Genomic DNA, 22,212 nt, shown 5'->3' on the forward strand with positions numbered 1-22,212 from the left:
AAATGTCAGCTGAACCCCTCAAATGTCAGCAGCTTGGAACAGTGCCGTAAGAATGGGCCAAAAAACAAAAAAGAAAAAAGTCTAGTTGAAGTCAATGGTGCTTCCAGTGGTGCTGCCAGTTACTGAATCTAAGCATTTGTAGGCTTATTCACACAAGAATATTAGGTGTTGGATCATTTTATTCATTAAATAATCCAAATAGGTCTTATAGTATGTCTTTATGTTATATGTTCACTCAGGTTATCTTCATCTTTTATGAAACCTTCCTTATAAATAAATTTCTTATACAGTATATAACTTATAATTAAGATCTAATTATATTTGGTGTCTAAAATATATGCAAATGTATATATTTGAGACCAAACTATGGGATTCACAAACCTTTTGTTAACAGCATGTATCATGTACGCTATACCTGGCAAATGCAAGGCACACAAACAAACAATTTACAGACACCAATTAACCAGGCCTGAATGTCTTCAGGAGGTGGGAGTAAACCAATGTAAACCTGTGTGAATATGGGGGTAATATGTAAACTCAGGTACCCCAGTTCAGACCTGAAACAAAGACTCAAGAGCTGTTGGTTAACAATGCTAACAACCAAAGTCTCGCCACAATTTTTCATATATTACTTTAAATGATTATTCCAATAACCTAGTACTTTTGTTCTTTTTAAGCTTCAGACTAAAACTGTAGCATGTACTTTATGTGAGCCACAATACAACTGGGACCGGTCCAGTGATCTATGGAAAGATTGATGTAAATTTCAGATTTTTGAAATTCCTTTTTACCGTCTTTAAGATTCACAAGATTTCAAAGGCTGATTTTTCAGGTTAGACTGTGGTTTTTGTCTGACATGACAGATTACTGTGATTAAAATGGATTATTAGTTGCATAATACTTTGTAAGCATGACACACAAAGACATATTGATCCTGCCTTCTTGCTCGATACGAGATGCTACAACACAACCTTTATGTTCATGCTGTTCATCATGGTGGTAAGAAAATGAAAACATAGCAGCCTAAGTTTCTACAAAGCACGGAAGTAAGACATGCTGGTGGATAGTTTTTTGGTTGGAAAGGTGATGACAGATTTTGAAGTAAACAATGTCACACGTCCCTAGTACACAGGACATGGTCAATTTCTGAAATATTTCTTTTGTTGTGAAAATGCACAGGATTTGAAACCATATTGTCTTATTCAAAAAAGTGTTTTTTCAAAGGTGGGGTATTATCTAAAGTTAATTCATACTAAAGAAATCATAGCAAATCATTTGTACTGAACATCTGTCATTTTTGTAATTATTTAAATATTTCATCCCACATTGACACCTTGATAGGTGAATATTGGTGCAAAAATCTTTGTGGAAATTCAATCTCTTCCACCCACCTAACAGTTAGAGAAAATATTTAAATCATTGGGCAGTTTCTAAATCATGTTAATCTATTTTTATCCACCAGCTTTCAAATCATTTGGAAAGCTTTTACACTTTCTGATCATGGAAATGTATCAAACTAATATACCTTTCCTCAATTATTCAGAAAACACCTAGGACCTAACTTTTAATTTATTGCTTTCTGATACAGTGCAACTACATAATCTCATTATAATGTATATAATCAAAAAGATTACTTAAATATAAAAGCTGTTTTTTCTTTATAACATTTAAAATTTATTTGCCCTAAAGTGCTTTTAGATGGTTGAAATTAAAAGTTGATCATAAATTAAAATGGTAATTATTGACTTCGCAGTGGAAAGATTAGTTTTGCTATGAACAAAAAAAGGTTGAGCCAATACTCCCCTAGGGTAACTGAGAGAGACTTCAATAAATACCACATTTTGCTGGAAATCATAAGAGTTCAATTTATAATTTAGAAGTGGCTTTTTAATCAAGAGGTTTGAATCATTTAGGCTGTGTTATTATATTTCACTCTTGAAAACAATGATTCCAGGACAGTTATTATTACTGAACAGATTGAACAAAAGTAGTAATTCAACCCATTAGGGTACATATTTCAGAAACCTTGAACAAACTCAATATATATTATTTCAGACCATGCAATTATCTAATTTCATAACACAGATTTTAATGGGATGCATAACAATCTGACTACTACAGACTAGCAGGATCATCAGACATAAGGTCAGAACTCTGTGGTTATCCAGAACGTGCATTTCATTTGGGAAGGTGCAAGCCTATTGCTGTATAATCAGCATTTAGGCTAAGCAGTATTAAATGTTTTTACAAGAATGTCAATTTTGAAAGCCACTAGATTTATAGTATTAGCTGTAAAGCAGTTTGCGTAAATAATACCCATCAATGCTTATTTACTTTCTATTTAATTTTTAATACACTATATAAAGGGCTTTGAAACAGCCCTTTGTAACAAGCTAATCTAAACAATCTCTGATTGTTTGACAAAGAAGTCAAGAAGTGTTGGTCAAGAAGACATTCACAGAATTCTCCAAGAATAAACACTGCTCTCATACTCTGTATTCTGGTTGTCAAGCGAACGGCTTGACATAGAACAACACATTCACATTCTCATGACACCTTTACACTTGTCAGGTAATGATGCCTTTTCTTTTCCACACATTGCCAAGGAGGGAAGCTGCTACTTCCTTCATTGTCATTTTTGTTATTTTTCCCTTGTAATTGGCTTATGTGTTTAATTATCTTAAATTATGTTTTGGGGTTCACAATGTACTTTGATGTGTTTTGCAACAACTGGTGCTTTCCTCAGCAGTTAAAAACAATTAACACAGGCTACGAATAAAATTCTAGAAAAGCTATTTTAAATTTAGAGGTCATTTTTTTAATTTTGATTCACAAAGCACATTGTACTGTTTAATTTCCTAAATTCATCACAAAACATAAATATTAGATGCATAACCTTTCTGATCAGACATTGAAAGAAAAATAAGTTTAGAATGAGCAAAACTTGAATTGGGACATGTTTAACAATGTACACAAGCTACAGTACATGTCTCTTAATTTCCAAAACAATAAAATAAAGGAGCACCTGGCTGTTGCTTACTTTGAACCTGACAGCATAAAACGTTCTTGATGAAAAAAAATCACATGAACCTCCATGACTCAAATTAGCCTCACTTTAAGGTTCATGCCATCTGCTCACAGAGGAAAGTGTTAAAATGACACATATTTGTATATTCCTGCACATCTTAAAATACACTCCTGACATAGCAATACAACAGATTGTGTTTAAAGCACGTCAGAAGAAGTTCTATTTCGGCATATTCATACATCTATGGTGCCTTTTTGGGAGCAAACAACTTAAATTTCAGTTTTATATTAGTAAACATATTTTGTTATTTTGTTTCGGCTATTAACAGTTGTCCAGTTCACTGTCAAAAAGCGTATGGAAACTTGATGTTGGTTTATTAGTGTTGCTGAGTGGCAAAAATGGAGGAACCCAAGATGACTTCAAACAAGGCCTTCAGGGATGGGAAGGACAGACAACTGCTTCATAATGCTGGGCAGAGTAATGGTCAATTTTAAAAGGCTGCGACGTGATTGGTCAACTTTTTGATCTAACATGTATAAACCGACTACTCCTGGCCTTCTGCAAACAGTATAGCCCAGTGATTGATGGGATTCGCACAACGACAGCCATTTTAAACTGATTAGCAGGGGCAGGTTGCATGCTCACCTGGTTGTACAATGAAGCAGATGATGGTGTTATAGCACTTGCTAGGAAAATCCCTTTTTGAGAGGTATTGTTACGTTTTTTTATTAAAATACCATTGTAATATGTACAGTATCTATGAAATATGTATATTTTAAATTTTGTCCGGAATTCCAGAAGCCCAGAGCACGACAATGTTGAAAAAAAACCCCCCACAGTTTTATGTCATTATTACAGACAAGAGAACTAGTGAGTATTTTTTCTTAAGAAAAACATGTTGGAGTAACATAAATCCACTGTACATAACTAATTTATCTGAAACAGGCAAAAGCAGAAGTCTACGGATTTTAGCAAACCTCAGTCTCAATCCATCCGTACCACAGACACCTCACTGAAAGTGTACCCTGTTGTATCTCTATACAGGTGGTAAAAATCAGTCGAAAAAAGTAATGGATTTAAATACTTTTTTTAATTACATAAATGGGATTTTTCTTTTACTTGAATATACTGGAGCGTTCAGTTCAATGTCCATCAAACACAGAGGTGGCAATACCCAAAGAAAATACACATGCATAGCCCATAGTGAGTTAGCTCTTTCACGCCACAGAACATTTTCTGTGTTTTTCTGTGTTCTTTCATTAAATTTGCTGGGAATGTCCTTTTAACAGTTCCCACTTGTTTCTTTGTATTGGATTTTTTTTCTCCTGTTAAGGCAGCAGGATGTCTCACCATTTGTTATTTCCTGATACACAGTGTTTTGAAGATACTTAACTGCATCAGCCCACATGATTTACAATACAAACTCTAAGCACGCAAGGAGACGCTCTGAACGTAGGAGACCTAGGCTCCAAAAAGCCTAGAACAAAAAAAAAAAAGATCACCACCTACTTATCTGGTTTGTGCAGTCAAACAAGGCCAAATAAAAGTATCATGGATACCAGATGGAGCACACACCTTAATTTTAAAATCAGTACTCTTCAATTGAACTACAGTATGAGTGACTGACTGGCGTCCTTATAATATACTGTATTTCAATTTTCTGAGGAAACCTATACAAAGAAAAAATGGTTGTTGTTTTTTTCTTCTAACCACAATTTACCTTTTCTTGTTTATAGAATATATCACAATCACAAAGTTTCCCAGAAGGCTTCATAGTAAATCCAAACACAGCTGATGATACTGGATCCTTCTTGTTTTTCATTTCTATTCCATTACTCTGTGTTTTGCTACAGACTAATACAAAGATGCACAGTAGTAAAAAAATACTTGCATAAATCACATGAGTAATGAACAATGACAGCAGTTTTTTTCCTGGAGAAATGGTGTTAATTATGTCCAATAAATGTGTTGTTTTTTATGTTTTCCTTTCTTTCGCATTTTAAAAATGGTTAAACTTCTTGTGTGCCATCCAAACAACCCCCTGTGTCTTGTCAGGATGAGATTGATGGAGTGATTCTAAAAGAGACAAAAAAACAAAACAAATAAAACCAAAATGTGCACTGTACATTCATAATGCAATTCAGTCACTTTGAAGATATTTGTATGTATATTTCTGGTGAATACATGAAATAGTTTCTCTTTTGCTTTATGTGGTAACTTCAAAAAGACATAAAAAAAGCAAAGCAGCTTTATATCTCTTTTAAACACGGATTAATCAGACTCTTGAAATAAAACCAAGTCATCAGGTGATTTCTGACACCTGTTAAACAGATGAAGATATTGTCTTTTTTCATTTTCTATCTTTCATTTATATGGGAAAAGGGAATTTTCTGTCCTGTCGACGCAAGTCTGCGATTTACTATTTGTGTTCCCAGAAAGGAGTACAATTAAATTGAAAAATTCTGCTTATCATTCACACAAAATTCTGTTTAGTGTTGAGGTCTTTTCCTTATTCATTTCCTTATATATCCATAAATATGCCCATTACTACCCCCATAAAACTTAATTCTTTGTGCGTAATTAATTAAGGAGAATCTATTCCTCTGGGGTCTGGGGAGACATCAGGGGTTTGCATTGTCACTTTGGTACATTTATAGATATTTTTCATTAGCTCAAGTAAGCCTCTGTTTTGCCAATAGTCGCTTTGGTTTTCATTTTAAACTAGGAAAACAATTTTATAACTTCTTCCCAGAACAAATAGGTGCTTTGGCCTAATTCCTATTATTGTGAGGTAATGATACATATACAGCTGTCTAAGCTGATGTCAAGAAATTCCATTTCATGCTTCATTCCTTTGGCTGGGAAACCGGAATTGAAACTGTTTAGGTGACAGTAATTATGAAAGTGAATTGCCTCCTCACTTGGGTTTCAAAATAAATACTTAGAATATGTTCCAGTTAAACAACAGAAAGAGTAAGCTCTGCTTTTTTGTTTAAATCTATCTCTCTTTCAGTGCTTCCAAAATCTTTTGATCTTTTAATCTTGGAGATCTATTCATGAGTTATGCCGAGCAATTATTGTCAGGGACACCCTGTTGTTGTGTTGTCTCCAACAATACACCAATAAGCAGACAGAGGAATAAACTCGCAAATTGTGTCCATGTTTTCCAGAATGAAAGTATAATTAGTGTACAACCACTTGTTTGATTCTAGTTTCACACACAGAATTATTATTTTTGAATGTTGTACAGAGTTGTACAATCTAGTGATTATAAGCTAGGCAGGACTGTTTTGAACTTGGTAACTGTCTGGCGCCATCTTTGGAGTAACGTGTTATTATTACAACCACAAGAGCAGAGTTATGAACCCAAAACATTTGTATTATGCAGAAAATTAAAACCCTTTATTTGATCATAGTCAACCATATCTCTATATCTCTTTTAAAAACATACAAATGTTGGGGTGAATGTCCTATTCTTACAAATGACTAAAGTTATGGTGATCTGAGATTGTGCTTTGCGTCTTGCAATTAAATGTCTGACCAATTTTTCACTATTTTAATGTAGTACTCTAAAGTGCCAAATTTCAGATAAAAACTTGCTGTGAAACTCACACTAGTAACGGGAATTAAGCATTCAAGATACCCCTCTAATGCTGCTGTATTGTTTTTAAAGATCCTTTTAAACAGCGACAAAATAATTCCTAATTTAGACATTCCTTTTAAAATGCTGCAGGGTAGAGGATCCAGTTCATTGTGGTTAAATGAAACAAAAAGCTCATAAATCAGTGGAAGGCATTCAGCAGTTTGTATTTGGAATCCTTCTTTGCAAACGATTGGTGTCTGGAGTGCATTTTTCACAATTATTGTTGTTGTCAGAACACAAAACTGAACAATTGAAAGAGAAGGGTTTATATTAGGCACCCCCAGTGAAATTATTAGGCGTTCTGAGTGGTAGACACTTGTCATTGGTTTAACGAGCATAAGACAAACCCCATCACCTTCTCCAGCCAGCAAAATCCTTAGATCTGCATCCCCAGATCTTAATCCTACTGAGAACTGGTGGAAGCAATGGAACATACATTTTAATCCGGCGCACTACCACCCTTATCTAAACATTGTCAGAAGGTTCGAAGAATAAGATGGGAATGGGCAGCAAATATTTCAAAACTTTAAAGAATACATGCCACATCCTGTTCATGTTGTTCTTGCTATTTGCTGAGGCCAACATGTTATTCAGCTGGGGTTCCTACTATTTCAGCCAGTGAGTGGGTAGTCCTGGCTACCCAGAGAGGACAATCTGTGCTCTCACTGGCACCAGGGAGAAGCAGACACAGAGATACACTTTCTCCTGCACTACAAGAATAGAAATTAGACAAACATTCTTCCTTAAAATAACGACCTTAATCCCTCATCTTTCAGAATCAGAACAGCTTCCAGTCCTAGTGGGGGAAGAGGGGCAGGAAACTCAACAGAGTTGGGAGCACAGTATGCTATCTCCCATCACAGTCTGAGGAACAGAGAGAGTCTCTTAAATGCTAAAATTCTGACCCTACCTCTAAATAGGCAGCACAAGGGATCTAATCGACAATATTGGTCAACACATGGAGTTTTATAACAGAATTTTTTAACATTTGCAAACAAAAAAACTACACAGCAATCCCCCTCAATGTGCTAGTAAACACTTAATAACACAATGAGGCCATTTATATACACACATTCCCCTAATTACAGTGAGAATGTGACTTCTGAACCCTACGACAATAATGTAATGAATTTACTAATTAACCCAATGTGTCTATTTACAAATAATTCAATCCTTTAATGGCCTCTAGTGGTAATTAGTGGCAGAATTGTTATTGCTTTGGCAACACAGTAATTAATCTATAATGACAATAAAGCTAATTGAATTTGAATTTGTAACCTTCTTTGAACAATGGTCTTGTGAAACTATGACACTGTATTGGTGTCCTTCTGTCCCTCTGTTTTATTTAATAACTGTTGCAGTCATTTATGTTCATATGTCGTTAATTCAGTTTAAATGGATACCAATTAGGTGTCAACATGGCAAAGTAGATCAATAAACCTTTGGGCCTGCATCGTACTTTTGTACAGTACCGTATCCAACATGTAACACAAACACTATCTTTCGACAACAGCATTCTGTAATTACAGTACTATGTAATATGATTATCAATGGCTGCCTGGTTTACTACAGTCTGGGGTGGAAAAAAAAGAGGCACATATTTGAATCTAGAAATGAATCTCCAAATGTGTGATATTCTGCTTTGAATAAGAGAGTGACGATCATACTCATTTCATGAGTACTGATGCTGGACCTTTGAAATTGCCAGTGATATCATGTCCACATGCAATTCTTTCTTAAAAAAACTGAACTGCTCTGCTTTCCAGTTCCAGTCAAAGACAGAGCCTGTCTATGTAAAACACTCAAATGAATCCCTGGGCAGTCATGCAGATCAAAATGATTTAGAGCAGGGCCAAGGGAATCTGGAAGTACTTTAGCCTTCTTATTCAATTTCCTTTCAAATTCGCAGGCTGCTGATGGTAAATAATTGTTTTCATTCAAATAATGATACTTTCATTACCCTTAATGTCTTTAACATGTCTGAGGCATATTCAGATTTGCTCAAAGTTTACTTTTCATTTAGCCTTGCTTCCGCCAAGGAATGGAGGAGTGAAGTCTAGTCTCCCTGATGGTTAAAGAAATATTACACTTGATAATCCAATGCTTATTCTGTTGCAATAGCTGCTGTTTAAATAATGCCTCTTACATAGAATATAATGTAAGTCACAGGTGTTTGAGCATAGCGGGCTCAAAAATGCCACCTTAGGAGCTTTAAAGGAAAATGGAGAAAATAAATAAATGTGACACATTGTTAATTAGGCACCTTCACTTTATAGATCCAATTTGACAAATCCCAGGGGCAGAGAACCACTGAGAGTCAGAACAATTGACTGTGAGAATTGACTTGCTAATTTTTTTTTAATAACCACCACTATCTACATAACGTTTCACTTATTTTGGGGGTAGAAAAGCCTACTTCTAGATTTTTTGGTCTTCATTTTTGTATAGAGAATGAAATAGCCCATCAACTCAGTTTCAACTGAATTGTCAGTTTTTTTCCTGTTGAGAGTCCCATGACTTTTGTAATCTTTTAAAACAAAATCTGAATTAGGTCAGCGAGATTTTGTATTCATCATATTTTTAAAGTTTTTTTAAAATGTTGTGTACTGTACTGTTTTAATCAGACATTATAATTTCAGTCTTACTTTGAAAGAGATTTATTCTTTAAAAGTCGCAAGATTTCAGAATTGTCCTTCACTAAACAATGAACCCGTTTACTCAACATTCGCTTTTCTATTAATTTTAAAATTATAGCAACGAAGTAATTATAACAGAGTACATTTAGTTTGAAGTAAAACCATTGTAACACGCTATAGACTATCGTTTGAAAGGTACTTTTCTCAAATTATAAATATTTCGTGAAATCTTTCTTTGAACTAGTGAAATAAAACATTCTGAAAATATTTATTATGAATACACCGTTTGTATCAAATAATAGAATACTCATGTATCAAAAAGATTTTAAAAAATGCAAAGGATTGGTTGCACATGGATTCAGAAAAACAGGGCTTCCATGAAGATTTTCTATTAAACTATAGAAACTGGAATTTTGTAGTTTACAGTGTTTTATCGCACACTATGAATCCAGGAACCTTTCTGAGAGGCTGTTGTTTATCCGGGGGTTCATTTATGTGAAACACCAAGTGCTGCTTAAGCTGGTGTTATGGAAACGAACGAGTCACAGCTGAATGTGATTGATGCATTTCTGGTCTGAATAGATGACCTTATTAATATTAAATACATCAATAATTGTCTGCTGCATGAGAGATTAAAATGAATCCCGACCGCTTCAGCCTTACCGTTGATGAATATTTGGGTATGCAATAATTGTTTCTTACATTGTTGGTCTTGTCTGCTAATATTAAATTGTACGTAGAATTGTAGTAATAATTCGAGATGTGTTAATATTGCAACAATAACAGGCTTTTTTCTGCATTAACCTATACATTTTTCCTTAATCAGCAATTTGTTCTTAAGGTCATTTTTAAGATCTGTCTACGTCGTGTAATTTGTATTTGAAGCTTGTTCCATTTTTTGTTACTCTGGTCCTAGAGGGCAGAAGAGTATGAAGAATTGAGTTCCAGATGATCTCTAAAGTTGCCTGCTCAGTGCATTTGATCACAATTAAGCAGGTCTTTAGTCTTTAGAAAATAACAATGTAATGGTTGCCTACAAAACCTGCAGAACTGGGACTATCCACAGGACAAAGACTGGAAAGACTTCCATCCTGGTATCCTATAAAAAAGATGAGCATACCAATAAGAGTTATAATTCCTTACGTTAATATAGCATATTTTATCCCAAAAGAAGCCCCAAGTGCTTCACCTATAGGAGGCAACCCACATACTCCCCTACTTGCCCCACTTGAGTGATATGCAGCAGTCATTCTGCCCCACTGCATAACAAGAGTGAATTAAGAATTAATCAAGAATTAAGAGGGAACATTAGATCAGAGTAAAGATTATCCAGGACACCAGGTTATATTAATGATTCTGTTACTATTTAAGCAATAATAATTACAGCACTAAGGATTCATAATAGTAATAGCAACAGCAGTATAGTAGTGATGATAATAATGATAACACTACACCTAGCTAAATTAATAATTACCTTTTATTGTTTTGCAATTAACAATTCCTGTAATGGTACTGGTTGCTATATCACACACTTTTCAATCGTAGAGCATGTCATTAATGAATTCAAACATACAACTATGCAGATATATTATGAAATATTCTGTTTAAAAAAAACATTGCGCATTCTCACTGACAGATGGAAAGCCATTTAGAGGCACCTTTTGTATTAAAATTTAAGATCTGCATTTTCAGCTTTATTTGCATCTCATGATCTGGCTACATCACAGTCCCAAAGACTAGATTCATTGTTCATCTGAAAGCTGCATATTTGAATGCTTGCTAAAAAAATATAAAATGCCTCAAGCAATTATAATCTTTATGCAAGCTGCCAAAAATATATATAACGTTCAGTAGTTTTGCATGAGTATTAATAGAATAACTTCATAAAAGTTACATGTTTTCGATGGTTTGGAATTTTTAGAGTTTGAATCTTAATTTCTTTTGCACTGTGTTTCACTTTTTTTAAAACAAACATTTATTAATAATGCAATATGCACAGTAAGCAACACAACATAAACATTCAACATACAAGTTACAATGTTTACAAACGAGGCGTGCATCTTGACTAACCAGAGAACCCCAGAACGCTGCCAGGTATTGGAATCCTATTTTCTTTTCCCAGTTGAGAATCATCTTTATTAGAATTGGCTTTCTCCAATATTATCAAATGGGACCCTCCACAAGAGACACTACGGGGTCCTGGCTTAACCTGTCTCTCAGTCTCTTGGGGCCACATCTCTTCCAAGACAGGGTGTTTCACTTACATTTTAATTGTGTTATCATAAAACAATATAATGGATTAGTTTAGCTTTTTTGGAATAGAATACTTGCCCTATGATGGACTGGCGTCCTGTCCAAGTTGTACCCTGTCTTGTGCCTGTTGCTTGCCAGAATAGGTTTCGGCTTCTCCGTGACCTGAATTAAAAGAAGAAGTTAGAAAATGGATGGATGGAATCATAATACTATACCTTCAAATTTTCAAATAAGATAAAAAAATAAGATGGTGAAGTAAAGAAAAAGTTTTTGAACTTCTCACCTTTCAAATTTAAATTCCTACTTGGTGTGCCTCTTATAAAAGGATAATTTTATCATAAGCAACTTTTACATTTAATTGACTAAAACGAATGTTTGTAAAACCATGTTTATGAAGCTCTAAATATCTTGTAAGTAAAAAAAAAAGAATTTGGAAGTTAATAGTTACATTTATTAATGAAATGCTGATATTAATTTCAGTTCACATATAGATTTTAGTGTTTTGTAATTTGACTTGAATCCAGGATACTTTAAACACAAAATAAATGAAATGCTTCTAGTGCACATTAATACACTGAAATCTTCTTGAAATTGCAAAAAATGTCACTGGGTCTTAGGGTCTATCAAGTTAGGCTGGAGAACTTGAAAAACCGAAATTCAATAAGACATATCCTATTATCAGCAAATGACATTGGTAGCATACTTCACGTGTGCAGCGATTTATTCATACCCTTTATGAAATAGTAACAAAAAATATCATACAACATATTGTGTTTCAGATTGGATAATGTGTCTTGCCTAAAAAAAGTTCTAAAAATGTTTTACTGTAGTAATAATAGCATATCTGTCATAAAAAACTGAATTCCAGAAAGCTCAAGGGTTACATTAATTCACACCTCTAAGTGTTTCTTTAAATAAAAGCCAACAAAACCAAATCTCCAATAACATTCAGCTCTCTGGAAGTGCAACAGATCCCCCTAGAACTGTATAAGAGAGGCCTTTGAAGGGTTCCTGTTTTTTTGGGGTATAAAAGGAGGTAACACAGAGAAGATATTCACTAAGGAATGCATCTTCATGGTTAAAGTCGGAGAGCATTCTGGAGACTACAGACAGGAACCACAAAAAGAGACAGGTTGAATTTCCTAACATACATCTGAATGATAACTGGAACCAGTATTATGGTCAGATAAAAGCATACTAAGGTTAATTTCATAATGAGAAAACACGCATGCCCATTGTGAAATATGGTGGATGGTTTACTATATTTTGGGGTTGTTTTTGCATCTCTGGATCCTGGAGCCCCTGTTAAGATAGGTAGAATCATGAACTCCAATATTTACCTGGACATTATAGTCAGACTCCTGTTTTTTTCTGCAAAATAAACCTTGGCTGAAAATAGACCTTCCAGCATGACATTGATCAAAAGCATACATCCAAATTGACCATCTAAATGTCCACACCTCAATATAATTAAATATTTTTGGTTAGAATTTAAATAATTCAGAAAACTGTGGAGGTACAGTATGACTAAAAGTCATGTCGCAGAAGTCAGTCAGTGTATTCCCAGTCAGAGAAGGATGTACAAAACACTAACTATGCAGTTGTAATTAAATGTGACCTTTGTGTATAAATAAATGACTAAACATGATCATACTTGAGGATTCCTGAAGGTTACCTCAGTGATCTTATGTGCTGTGACTCACCATGATGGCTAGACAGGGATCAAACCCTGTTCCTTTGCCTTATTACGAGTGTATTATAAGAGTCTATCAAGTTATATATAAATGTATATATCCATTACAATATATATGCTATGCAAGGTTTTGTTTTGTGACATCTCTACATACAGTAGGTGAGAGTCAGTGTATTGTCCAGTTATTCAACCTGATCTCTTTCAAAGTGACTGATTGCTTTCTCACTATCAAACAACTGTTTGCCCTTACTACGCCCTCAAGGGAAGGGATTAAGTTTTCTCTTGCCAGTTTTATAAAAAGGTAAAAGCTTATAAAACACAAAACCCTTAAGGCTATAGCATCTGCTGCCAAACACTTAGAATCAAATCCTTTTAAGGTAGCTGAGAAAAAAGTTGAAAATGTATTTTTAGTATCTGTTTAAACTCGTGCTCTGGTACGTAAATACCTATGGAAAGGACAATCTGTGAAGATATCAAATGAATTATGGTGACTTCAAGTCCATTTTTTTAATAGGTTATTAATGTTTTAAGGAATGATGTGATGCACTGTATATGATGTTATTACAGTAATTAAAATATTAGGCAAAAATCAACAGACGTGTGCTCTCTGTGTAGCACTGAAGGATGATTTCTGCGAGTGGTAAATGTATTCTGCATCTACTTATGGACAGACAACTTTCCTACTGTCTGCCAACAGCACAATTGGAAAGTATCAAACATTTCACCCCTAAGCTAAGTGTGGAAAGATTTATTGAATCAGTAGCTCAGCTTTAACCTGATCCTTAACTCTTGTTACTGTAGCATCAAGTGCTGTTTTGCATCTTTCATACAACAATGTTTTGACCCTTCTGAAAAGATTTCTGAAGTTATTTCTTTTACTGTGTATGGTTATTGAACAAACTTTGTATTTGTTTTTACTGTAGTTGTCTTCTCAGATTGACTGGTTTGCAGTACAGCAGAGAGTTTTCTCTTTGCCCCTTGGAGAAGGAACCACCCCCACTTATTTTTTTCTTATTTTTATTTTTTACACACAAATATAAAATAAGTGAAAACCTCTGTGTGTACTTAGCAGTCTAATAGAACAAAATTATTAAAAGAGTAGACTGATTTATCATTGAATATATTTGCCATTTAGTAGGCAGTATACCCACAGTTTGTCCACCAGGGAAATAAGAAACACTGTGTTTTTGCAGTTATCTTCCTGGATTGCTAACATTTGTGTCTGGCCCCAAGGAAGACCTGGGAGTTGTACAGCTTATTGTCAGTATTATCATAACATTTTGAGGAGTAATATATGAATTCTGACTGTATCATTGTTATCATTGGTTATGTGAAGCCAACTTTTATTTATACTTTTAAAATTGTATTGTAATTTAATTTCATTTTCCTTATATTGTTTAGATACAACATTTCACATGGAAATACAGCACCGTAGGCATCATACCTACCAACATAATTACTTTGTCTCCACCCTGGAGTTATGTAGTTCATTGCCTCTCTGGTGACAGAACTTAAAAGCGTCTTCTCCACACATGTTAAATCAAAAGAGGTCATATTACTGCAAGTTAAATGCACTACTAGTTCCAGTGAAAGTTCAGCTCGTGGATGATTATTGCTAAAGTTTATCAGCCTGCGGGGCAGAGCAAAATGTGAAGACAAATGGGCCCGTGTCCCTTCCGTACACCAGGTCAGGTCAAGATAATGTTTGCTTACTCATGTTAAAAAAATAGAATGAAACATTGAAGGAACGTACAAAATAGAACATCGGGATCTTCCTCACTCCCACTACATGTTCTTAACCAAACAAACCCGCAATACAGCTTCAGCAAAGTGGGTTAATGGACAGGAAGCAACACTATACTGTGGATTATTTATGAATGTTAGGACCCTTTGTTATTGTAGCTTAAAGCTTGTAATGTGAGAGGCTTTTGTGCAGAATATATCAAAACTGTAAGGGAAAGGAGAAAAGACCAGATGTGGTCTTTTTAACCTGGAGACACCAATATTTGTACAGTTTTATATGTTGATTTAGAGGTATGAGCTTTGGATACGTGGTTGTGTGTGGTCTTTAAACATACATTGTCTTGCTTAAAATAGGAGAAGTAACCACGTCTATAGACTGAAAAGGATTAATACATTTTTAACAAGTCAGTTTTATCTTTTTATCTTGGAATCCAAAGGTAACATTGTTTTCATAATTGGTTGATCTTGGAAAAAACTTAAAAAACAGTAAATATTTTTGTTTATTTTCATACCTCTGGCATGTTTAATAGTATTTCATCTTCCATCTGTTTGCACTACTTATGATTAGGTACCGTTTTTCAGTTAAAAATGATTCACATCATGTTTATTGAAAAAAAAGACAATGTGAAGGTTTGTGTTCTTCCACTATTTTTAGCAGTCCTGGCGTAATATTGTTCACCACCTTTATGTTGAACAGAAAGGTTTCTGCAGAGAATTAATCCAAACAAGTAGTATTACTATGATATGGTCATTTCATAGCTGCAAGGTAACAGCATGTGTGCACAGTTTTAGTACAACTCTCTCGATATAGATGCTGTATGTAATTATACACATTATTTTTGTGTGTTATGCATTACCTGTAAAAGCCTGTTTAAGTATAAACTGTCATTGTTAAGCCATGCCCTCAGGGATGCAGGTGTATTTTGCTTTCACCCATGACTGACTGTAGATTTTCAGTCTTGTGACAACATTGTTTCAGTGTTGTAAACATTAAATCAATTTTCGTCAACCTAACATACATTTTATAGGCATAACTTGTATTTAAAGTTTCCTTGTTCTAGATTGCCTCTAGATCAAAATAGCATATCAAACCTATTACTATCTGTGATGTATTTGGAAAGGCGGGATATTCCTTTGTTGAACACAAAGAGCTGCGAATTGTTGTTCAGTACAAGTTATTGCTGAATCCTCATTGATTACATTACATTTATTAATAAGATATTTGGCATTTTACAGTACAGACTTTCAATTCTTTTCTTTCTGGTAATTATTCAATTATTCATTTCACCACAGAATGAACAAACCATGAAGAGTGTTTCATGAAAGATATTGTCCTGGAAGAATGAGCTTGCAATTAAATACCCATAGCGATTCCTTTGTTGCTGCTGTTTTTTGTTCTTTTCTTTTTGCATGCATGATACCAAAAACACTAATGTGTTTGTGTCTTTCAGCTCAGAAGAATGTTCTCTTTTACCTTGAAGATTCTGCAAACCAGCTGCTGGAGCACAAAGAAGAGTATATCCAATTTGGAATTGTCAGATATTTTGCAGAGTAGTAAGTCTGATCATGAAGGGCATCATCTTGTTTTGCATATATTTGACCGATATTAAGAGTTAATTAATTAATAACCAATTATAAAAGTTCTTCTCTTAGCTTTTAGCTCTCAGTGTCATGCCAAAAAAAGGTAAAAGGGTGGGAATTTTGAAATGGGCTGATCTTTCTAAATAGGTGCTGTTAGCAATTGAGTAATTAAGTGGGAAAGAACAACAATTAATTAAGGTAGATAGATCTTTCTTGAAGAGCACAAACAGTAAACCAAAGGGATTGAAAAAGAATGAAGACCACTCACATAACATTTCGTAGACTCTTGAGTAAATGGTGCTTACTGTCCCTTTAAAATTTGCTGCAGTTTCTTTAGTGTTTCTTGTGCTTTGGGCTAAGCCGGTTTGGAAGCTTTCTTTTTTTATATTGGGTCAAATGGTAGGATTTCAAGAAAGTGCAAAGCTTGTTCCCTTTGAAATGAATGCATCCCTTGTGTGTTTGAGAATAGGATCTCAACATATTAATTTGAAAACTGCCTCAGATCTATTTCTGATTCTGCAAAAGACAGGATGATGTATAAATAAACGTATACAGCATGCTAAGTATGTTTTAGGCCAGGTGGCTTATTAACACGTATATTTATTATAGTGAATCACTCTGTCTTTTCTAACAAGATAATGTGTTCATTAAAATGGTTAAGATGTTTTGTCTTATCCTGGAATTAAATCACATGGAAAAAAAAACAGTAAATCAAAACAGTAATTAAAAAGCATTGTTTTACTTTGTAGTATTAGAGCTATTTGGCTCCACGGGGTCTAAAAATATGATGAAAGAATAAGATAAATAATATAGCAAGAATCATGCTGAACAGTTTGCGGTTTTCTGGATATAGAAAGTGTTAGAAAATTGATGTTCATGTTTTCACTAGTCAGGTAAACAGGCATTGTGGTGAGATGTGCAATGTGTAACCGTCTGTCTGTTATTAAACTATTCATATTCTCAGTGGAGAGAGTTTTTGGTAGATCAGCTTGCTGGAAGGAAATGAAAGAGGCTCATTAATGAGCTACCTTGAATGTGATGTGGCTTCAGCCTCCTTGGGTTTCTATGGTCAGTCAACTGTAAAACCATAAGGACATGGGATTTGGTGGGTCATAAAATGTTTATGTCTGTGGAGGAGATAATAAAATGAACAGTGCTTTTCAAAACAACCTGCCTGTAGTCTCCAGCCTATGTTTACATTTAAAATTAATCTAAGATTTAAAATGTTCAAGAAACACAGAGACTTATTATTCTTAGTCATAGTACTTTTCTTATTTTTCAGATTTAGTAAGAAATACTAGTCAAATGGAAAATACTTTTTTACTTAAAGTCTTTTACCACTCAAAATATGTTTAATAAAAAAATATCAATACATGTGCCTAGATACCTATAATGTTCTTTTTTAGAACACTGAAGGACAATTCTGCTAGTGAAGTTAAAAGAACTACAGTGTATCTTATCATTTTTCTTTTTATTTATAGAACATTCCTGTGTGTTCATCACGGCCAAGTGACAATACATAAGCCCTTTGAAGTGAAGGTCTAAATTGGCATGTCTATATGGATCTCAACAGAATCCTTTTAATTCAGAAAGTTGAGGTGCAGATCATCACTGCATTATTGTTTATCTGATGATTGGTTTTGGCTGTAACCTGGCAACGTGTTTTTGGTTTTACTTGAACCTCAGCCTCAGTCACCCATAATATAAAGTTTAAGCAGGAACCTACTGAAAGCCTTCAATTCCATCTCAGGTGATGAAAAACAGCACCTTATAGATATGAAACAGAAATAGTGATCTGAGATTAATGTGATGGTTACTTTATATGATTTTTATAATTTATATGCAGTCTTTTAAATGATTTATAATGCATATATGGGTGTTAATTCCAGTATCCTGGCCAGATTTCCCCTTGTCCCTCACCAATTACCTGTCCTTTACCCTTTCCTCCTAATAATCCCCATCTACAAATTGGCTTCATTACTCTGTTCTTTTCCCCACTGATAGCTGATGTGTGGTGAGCATATTGGCACAGTTTGGCTGGTGGTGGGTGAGGGGAGTCCCTACTATCTCTGCTTTAAGTGGGGTGTTCAGAAAATGATTTCAGTAGTTATTGTATATATTTAATAGTTATTTATTCTATTAAGACAGCTTTACTTCTATATGCATGTTCCTAATTCTTGTTCTTTTAGAGCTAAAATTCTAGGCTCTGCTACTGTACGTTTAAAAGTAGGGTATCAAATTCATAAGAAGTGGCAACTTTACTATAAAGTTGAAATGTTCTACTTCTTCTGTAATGATAGCACACAATGTAGTATTTAATTGGCTTCCAAGAATTCCAGATGTACACTTAACTGACACAAAAGAATGTGATTGAACAAAGTCAATATTGTGTTTGCAGCCTTTATCCAGAAGAATAGGATTCTGTTCAGTTAGGTCTTCTACGTCTACTACTTTTCAGAGTTTCATCCAGGATAGCTATCAAAATCATGATACCTTACCTTTAAATAATCTGAGACTGAAGCAATGTAAATATCTTTTAGAAATTACCATTATGCTAACTACAGAGTTCTGGAACAATATATAATTACCTCTCCTGTGTATAGTTTAATGCTGCATAGACACATTTATAAGAGTTACATCCTTTTTCAGGACCAGAAGCATAGTTGCACAGGTGGAGTTGATGGAATGTCTGTCATTTTATTTCCCTCTCCTGTTTTTACCTGTTTTTTTTTCCCTTTGAGATTTCCAGCAACACCTAATAATAACATTGTTTGACAGTACTAAAATTGTCCTGTAGTTATATGTTTTGAGAGCTGTGGGAAGAAGCCTGCAGTGAAATAATTTGATTGATTCCTGCTGGTATGGTCATGTACCTATACAAACCTGACCCACTAAATTATCAACCTCAGATTAAAATGTTTTCAGCATTCTTTGACATACAAACAATGCAGTCAAGTTGTGATACAATAATTAATTTATCACCAAAAGTTTATTTTAAATGCTCAAAAATACGATGCAGATGATGGAAATATGTTTCTGTCCAGCCCACAGACACCTCTAGCAACCACGGTAGTACGCCCTTCTATCTGTAACAGAAGAAGTCCAAATTACATTTCTTGATTATATGAGTAAGATATTCCTTCACTCTTTGTGACCTTTCCTTTATACTGATATTTCTGAATTCTGTCTCTTTATAAATTGCATAATGCAATTTCAGAAGTCTCGAATTCACAAATAAATCCATATTTTAGGGTGGGAAACAGTTTGTGTCAAGATTAGCATTTCGTTTTGAGCTGTTGTAGAGGGTGAATCTGAGCTGTATATCTCTCACCCTCACCCTAATTTAAATGATGGAGCTGTCAGTCATTTGACATACAAATAAAAGGACCAGCACTGGTATTGTCATTTTAAATGATGTCCCCGTGTGCTCACTTCTCACAATGCCATTTTGTTGTCAGCCTCTATAATGTCTATTTTTAGATGAGTGTAATAGGCTACTGCAAAAGCTTAGTCACTTATGGTATACCAGTGGATCTATGCATGTAATCCAAAACAGAATAGTGTAAAACTATAATAAAAATATAATAATAATAATATAATAAAGGATGAATGTGCCATCAAGAAAATCATTGGTAGACTTGACAGTAGTTGACACTCCATGTCCAGCAGTATAACCAATGCTTTAAAGCAAATATAAAATACATGCACATATGACACAAAAGTAATAAGATGAATGCAGTTATTTCCAACAATATTAGTTTTGTTCTTTTTAGTTTATATTTCACTCTTCATCACAGCACAGGCATCCAATTCATTTTTCTTAATACACTTATTAATTGGCTAAGTCAATTGAGAACAGATTCTTATTCTCAATGATAACTTGAAAGTATGCGTTCATACAACAGGGCATTTGTTAGATGTACGTTGCTCAAGGGCGCAAGAACAGTGTCCTATCTGGGACTTGAAACAACAATTATTTTGTTGAGTTCATAGCCCCTAATCACTACTCCACACTGCTGCATATAACATTTTAAGTTGGTGGATATAGTAGCATGTAATTTTCTAGTGGGTTTTTTTTTTTTTTCATTTTTTCTGGCAATATTTAGTACCAAAGTAAAACCACCAGCCAGGTGGTTAAAATTTGTAATACCACCCTTTTGTGTTTTTAATGCCTCTGTTTTGGATGAGGTTAGAGAAGGGATTTTATTTTCCTTGGCAGAATCCTTTGTAGAGCACATGCAGTGTGTAAAAGGCTTTGTGTTACATTATGATAAGCCACCATGCTGAGATCTCAAAGTAATGCTCTGGCTGCGGCCCATCAGTCTCATCCAGTCTTCTCTTACAAGTGGGTTTATTTCTTAAAGCAGAAAGAGTTTGGGGCAGCTTATGTTTCACAACCCACGTGTACCAGAATTATTATTTCAGGGTCTTTTTTTGAGTTTGGGATTTTCTTTAATGAGAACAATATATAGCAAAGGAAAGGGCAGGATCTACAATGATGGGCAAGTAGATCTGAGGTAGTCTAACTGGCACTGCAGAATAGCAGAGGGAAACAGGAGGGAAGAAGTAATGGAAAAGAAAGGTATAGACCTATATACTATAGAGGAAGGAAGAGCAGGAATGAATTATGGTGAAAAGGGATTGTTCAAGGCAGTGATAACTAGGTGAAGTCCTGGAGTTTTCATACCACTCTCATGGAAGTCAGTGGTCAACTCCAGAGTTCAAGTTTATTTGGCTAATATTCTGTTTTACCTATCTAGTTAGAACTAGAAAACTGCAGATGTCAATGGGCATTGCCAGTTTGAGGGAAGAAAATGATTTAACAAGATTTATTTACAAGGGTTATGAGAGTAAGTACCTTGGCCCTGTTGCTGAATACTCTTTCTTCTTTGAAGAAATAGCTGGATGAGACCTGTGGATTTGTTGTTATGTTCTAAAGATGAATGAAATGCCCACACTAGGAGAAGAAGGGGAGGGGGGAGGGCATTCATATTAGCAGGTGATGGGATGAATGTACAGTAACGTGAATTGTAATATCCTGTGTGAGACTGCGTTCATGGGGAATGTGTAAGTATTGAATATGCTATTACAGAGGATAGCAGGCTACAGATTTTATTAATAGACCCTAGAAATGTGTGGTAAGTAAAAAATGACCAAGAAAAACCAAATAAAATTAAAGATAATACTTGTGTATGTGTTTTATAACCTTTCACCTTAAAAGCAATGAGTACTTAGGTTTCTGACATTTGTTTGTTAGGAGACAATCAAATGCTCTCAGATTCCAAATATCTGCAATTCGTTTTTAAACTTGGGAACATCACTTTTTATTTATACGAGTTGCACGATGTTCAACGACAGAAAGTCCCTGGATGTGTTTAGGCCTAGGTGTAGGAGTACAGTATGTGCTTTCCAAGGCCTTGCATTTTTGTTTCCATTTAAACACACTCACAAGTCACAAACACCTAGTTAAACTGTTGATAGAATATTTGCCAAATTATGTTGCCTTTCCAGAATGTATCAGTCTAAATGTCCATACAAATATATAATTTACAAAGTAACTAATTCAGAGAAAATTTCTACTGTCAAAAAATGCTCTTTGTGATCCTTATTACATTAAGAATGATGAATCTGTGTT

At 34.6% G+C, this 22,212-nt stretch overlaps 1 protein-coding gene across 3 annotated transcripts in view; it reads left to right on the forward strand.

Annotated features, from left to right (window-relative positions):
• The first annotated feature begins 9,798 nt into the window (after positions 1-9,798).
• The window catches only part of cstpp1 (centriolar satellite-associated tubulin polyglutamylase complex regulator 1), a 54,527-nt gene continuing 42,113 nt past the window's right edge, over positions 9,799-22,212 (forward strand). For all 3 annotated transcript variants that reach the window (XM_088611215.1, XM_088611214.1, XM_088611216.1), the window contains exons 1-2: positions 9,799-9,987; positions 16,448-16,550. In XM_088611215.1, the coding sequence (XP_088467341.1) occupies positions 9,945-9,987; positions 16,448-16,550 (146 nt within the window). In that variant the 5' untranslated portion in view covers positions 9,799-9,944. The remainder of the gene's footprint in view (positions 9,988-16,447; positions 16,551-22,212) is intronic.

The sequence above is a fragment of the Lepisosteus platostomus genome, chromosome 18, assembly GCF_059453375.1.
Source record: "Lepisosteus platostomus isolate fLepPlt1 chromosome 18, fLepPlt1.hap1, whole genome shotgun sequence".
NCBI lineage: Eukaryota > Metazoa > Chordata > Actinopteri > Semionotiformes > Lepisosteidae > Lepisosteus > Lepisosteus platostomus.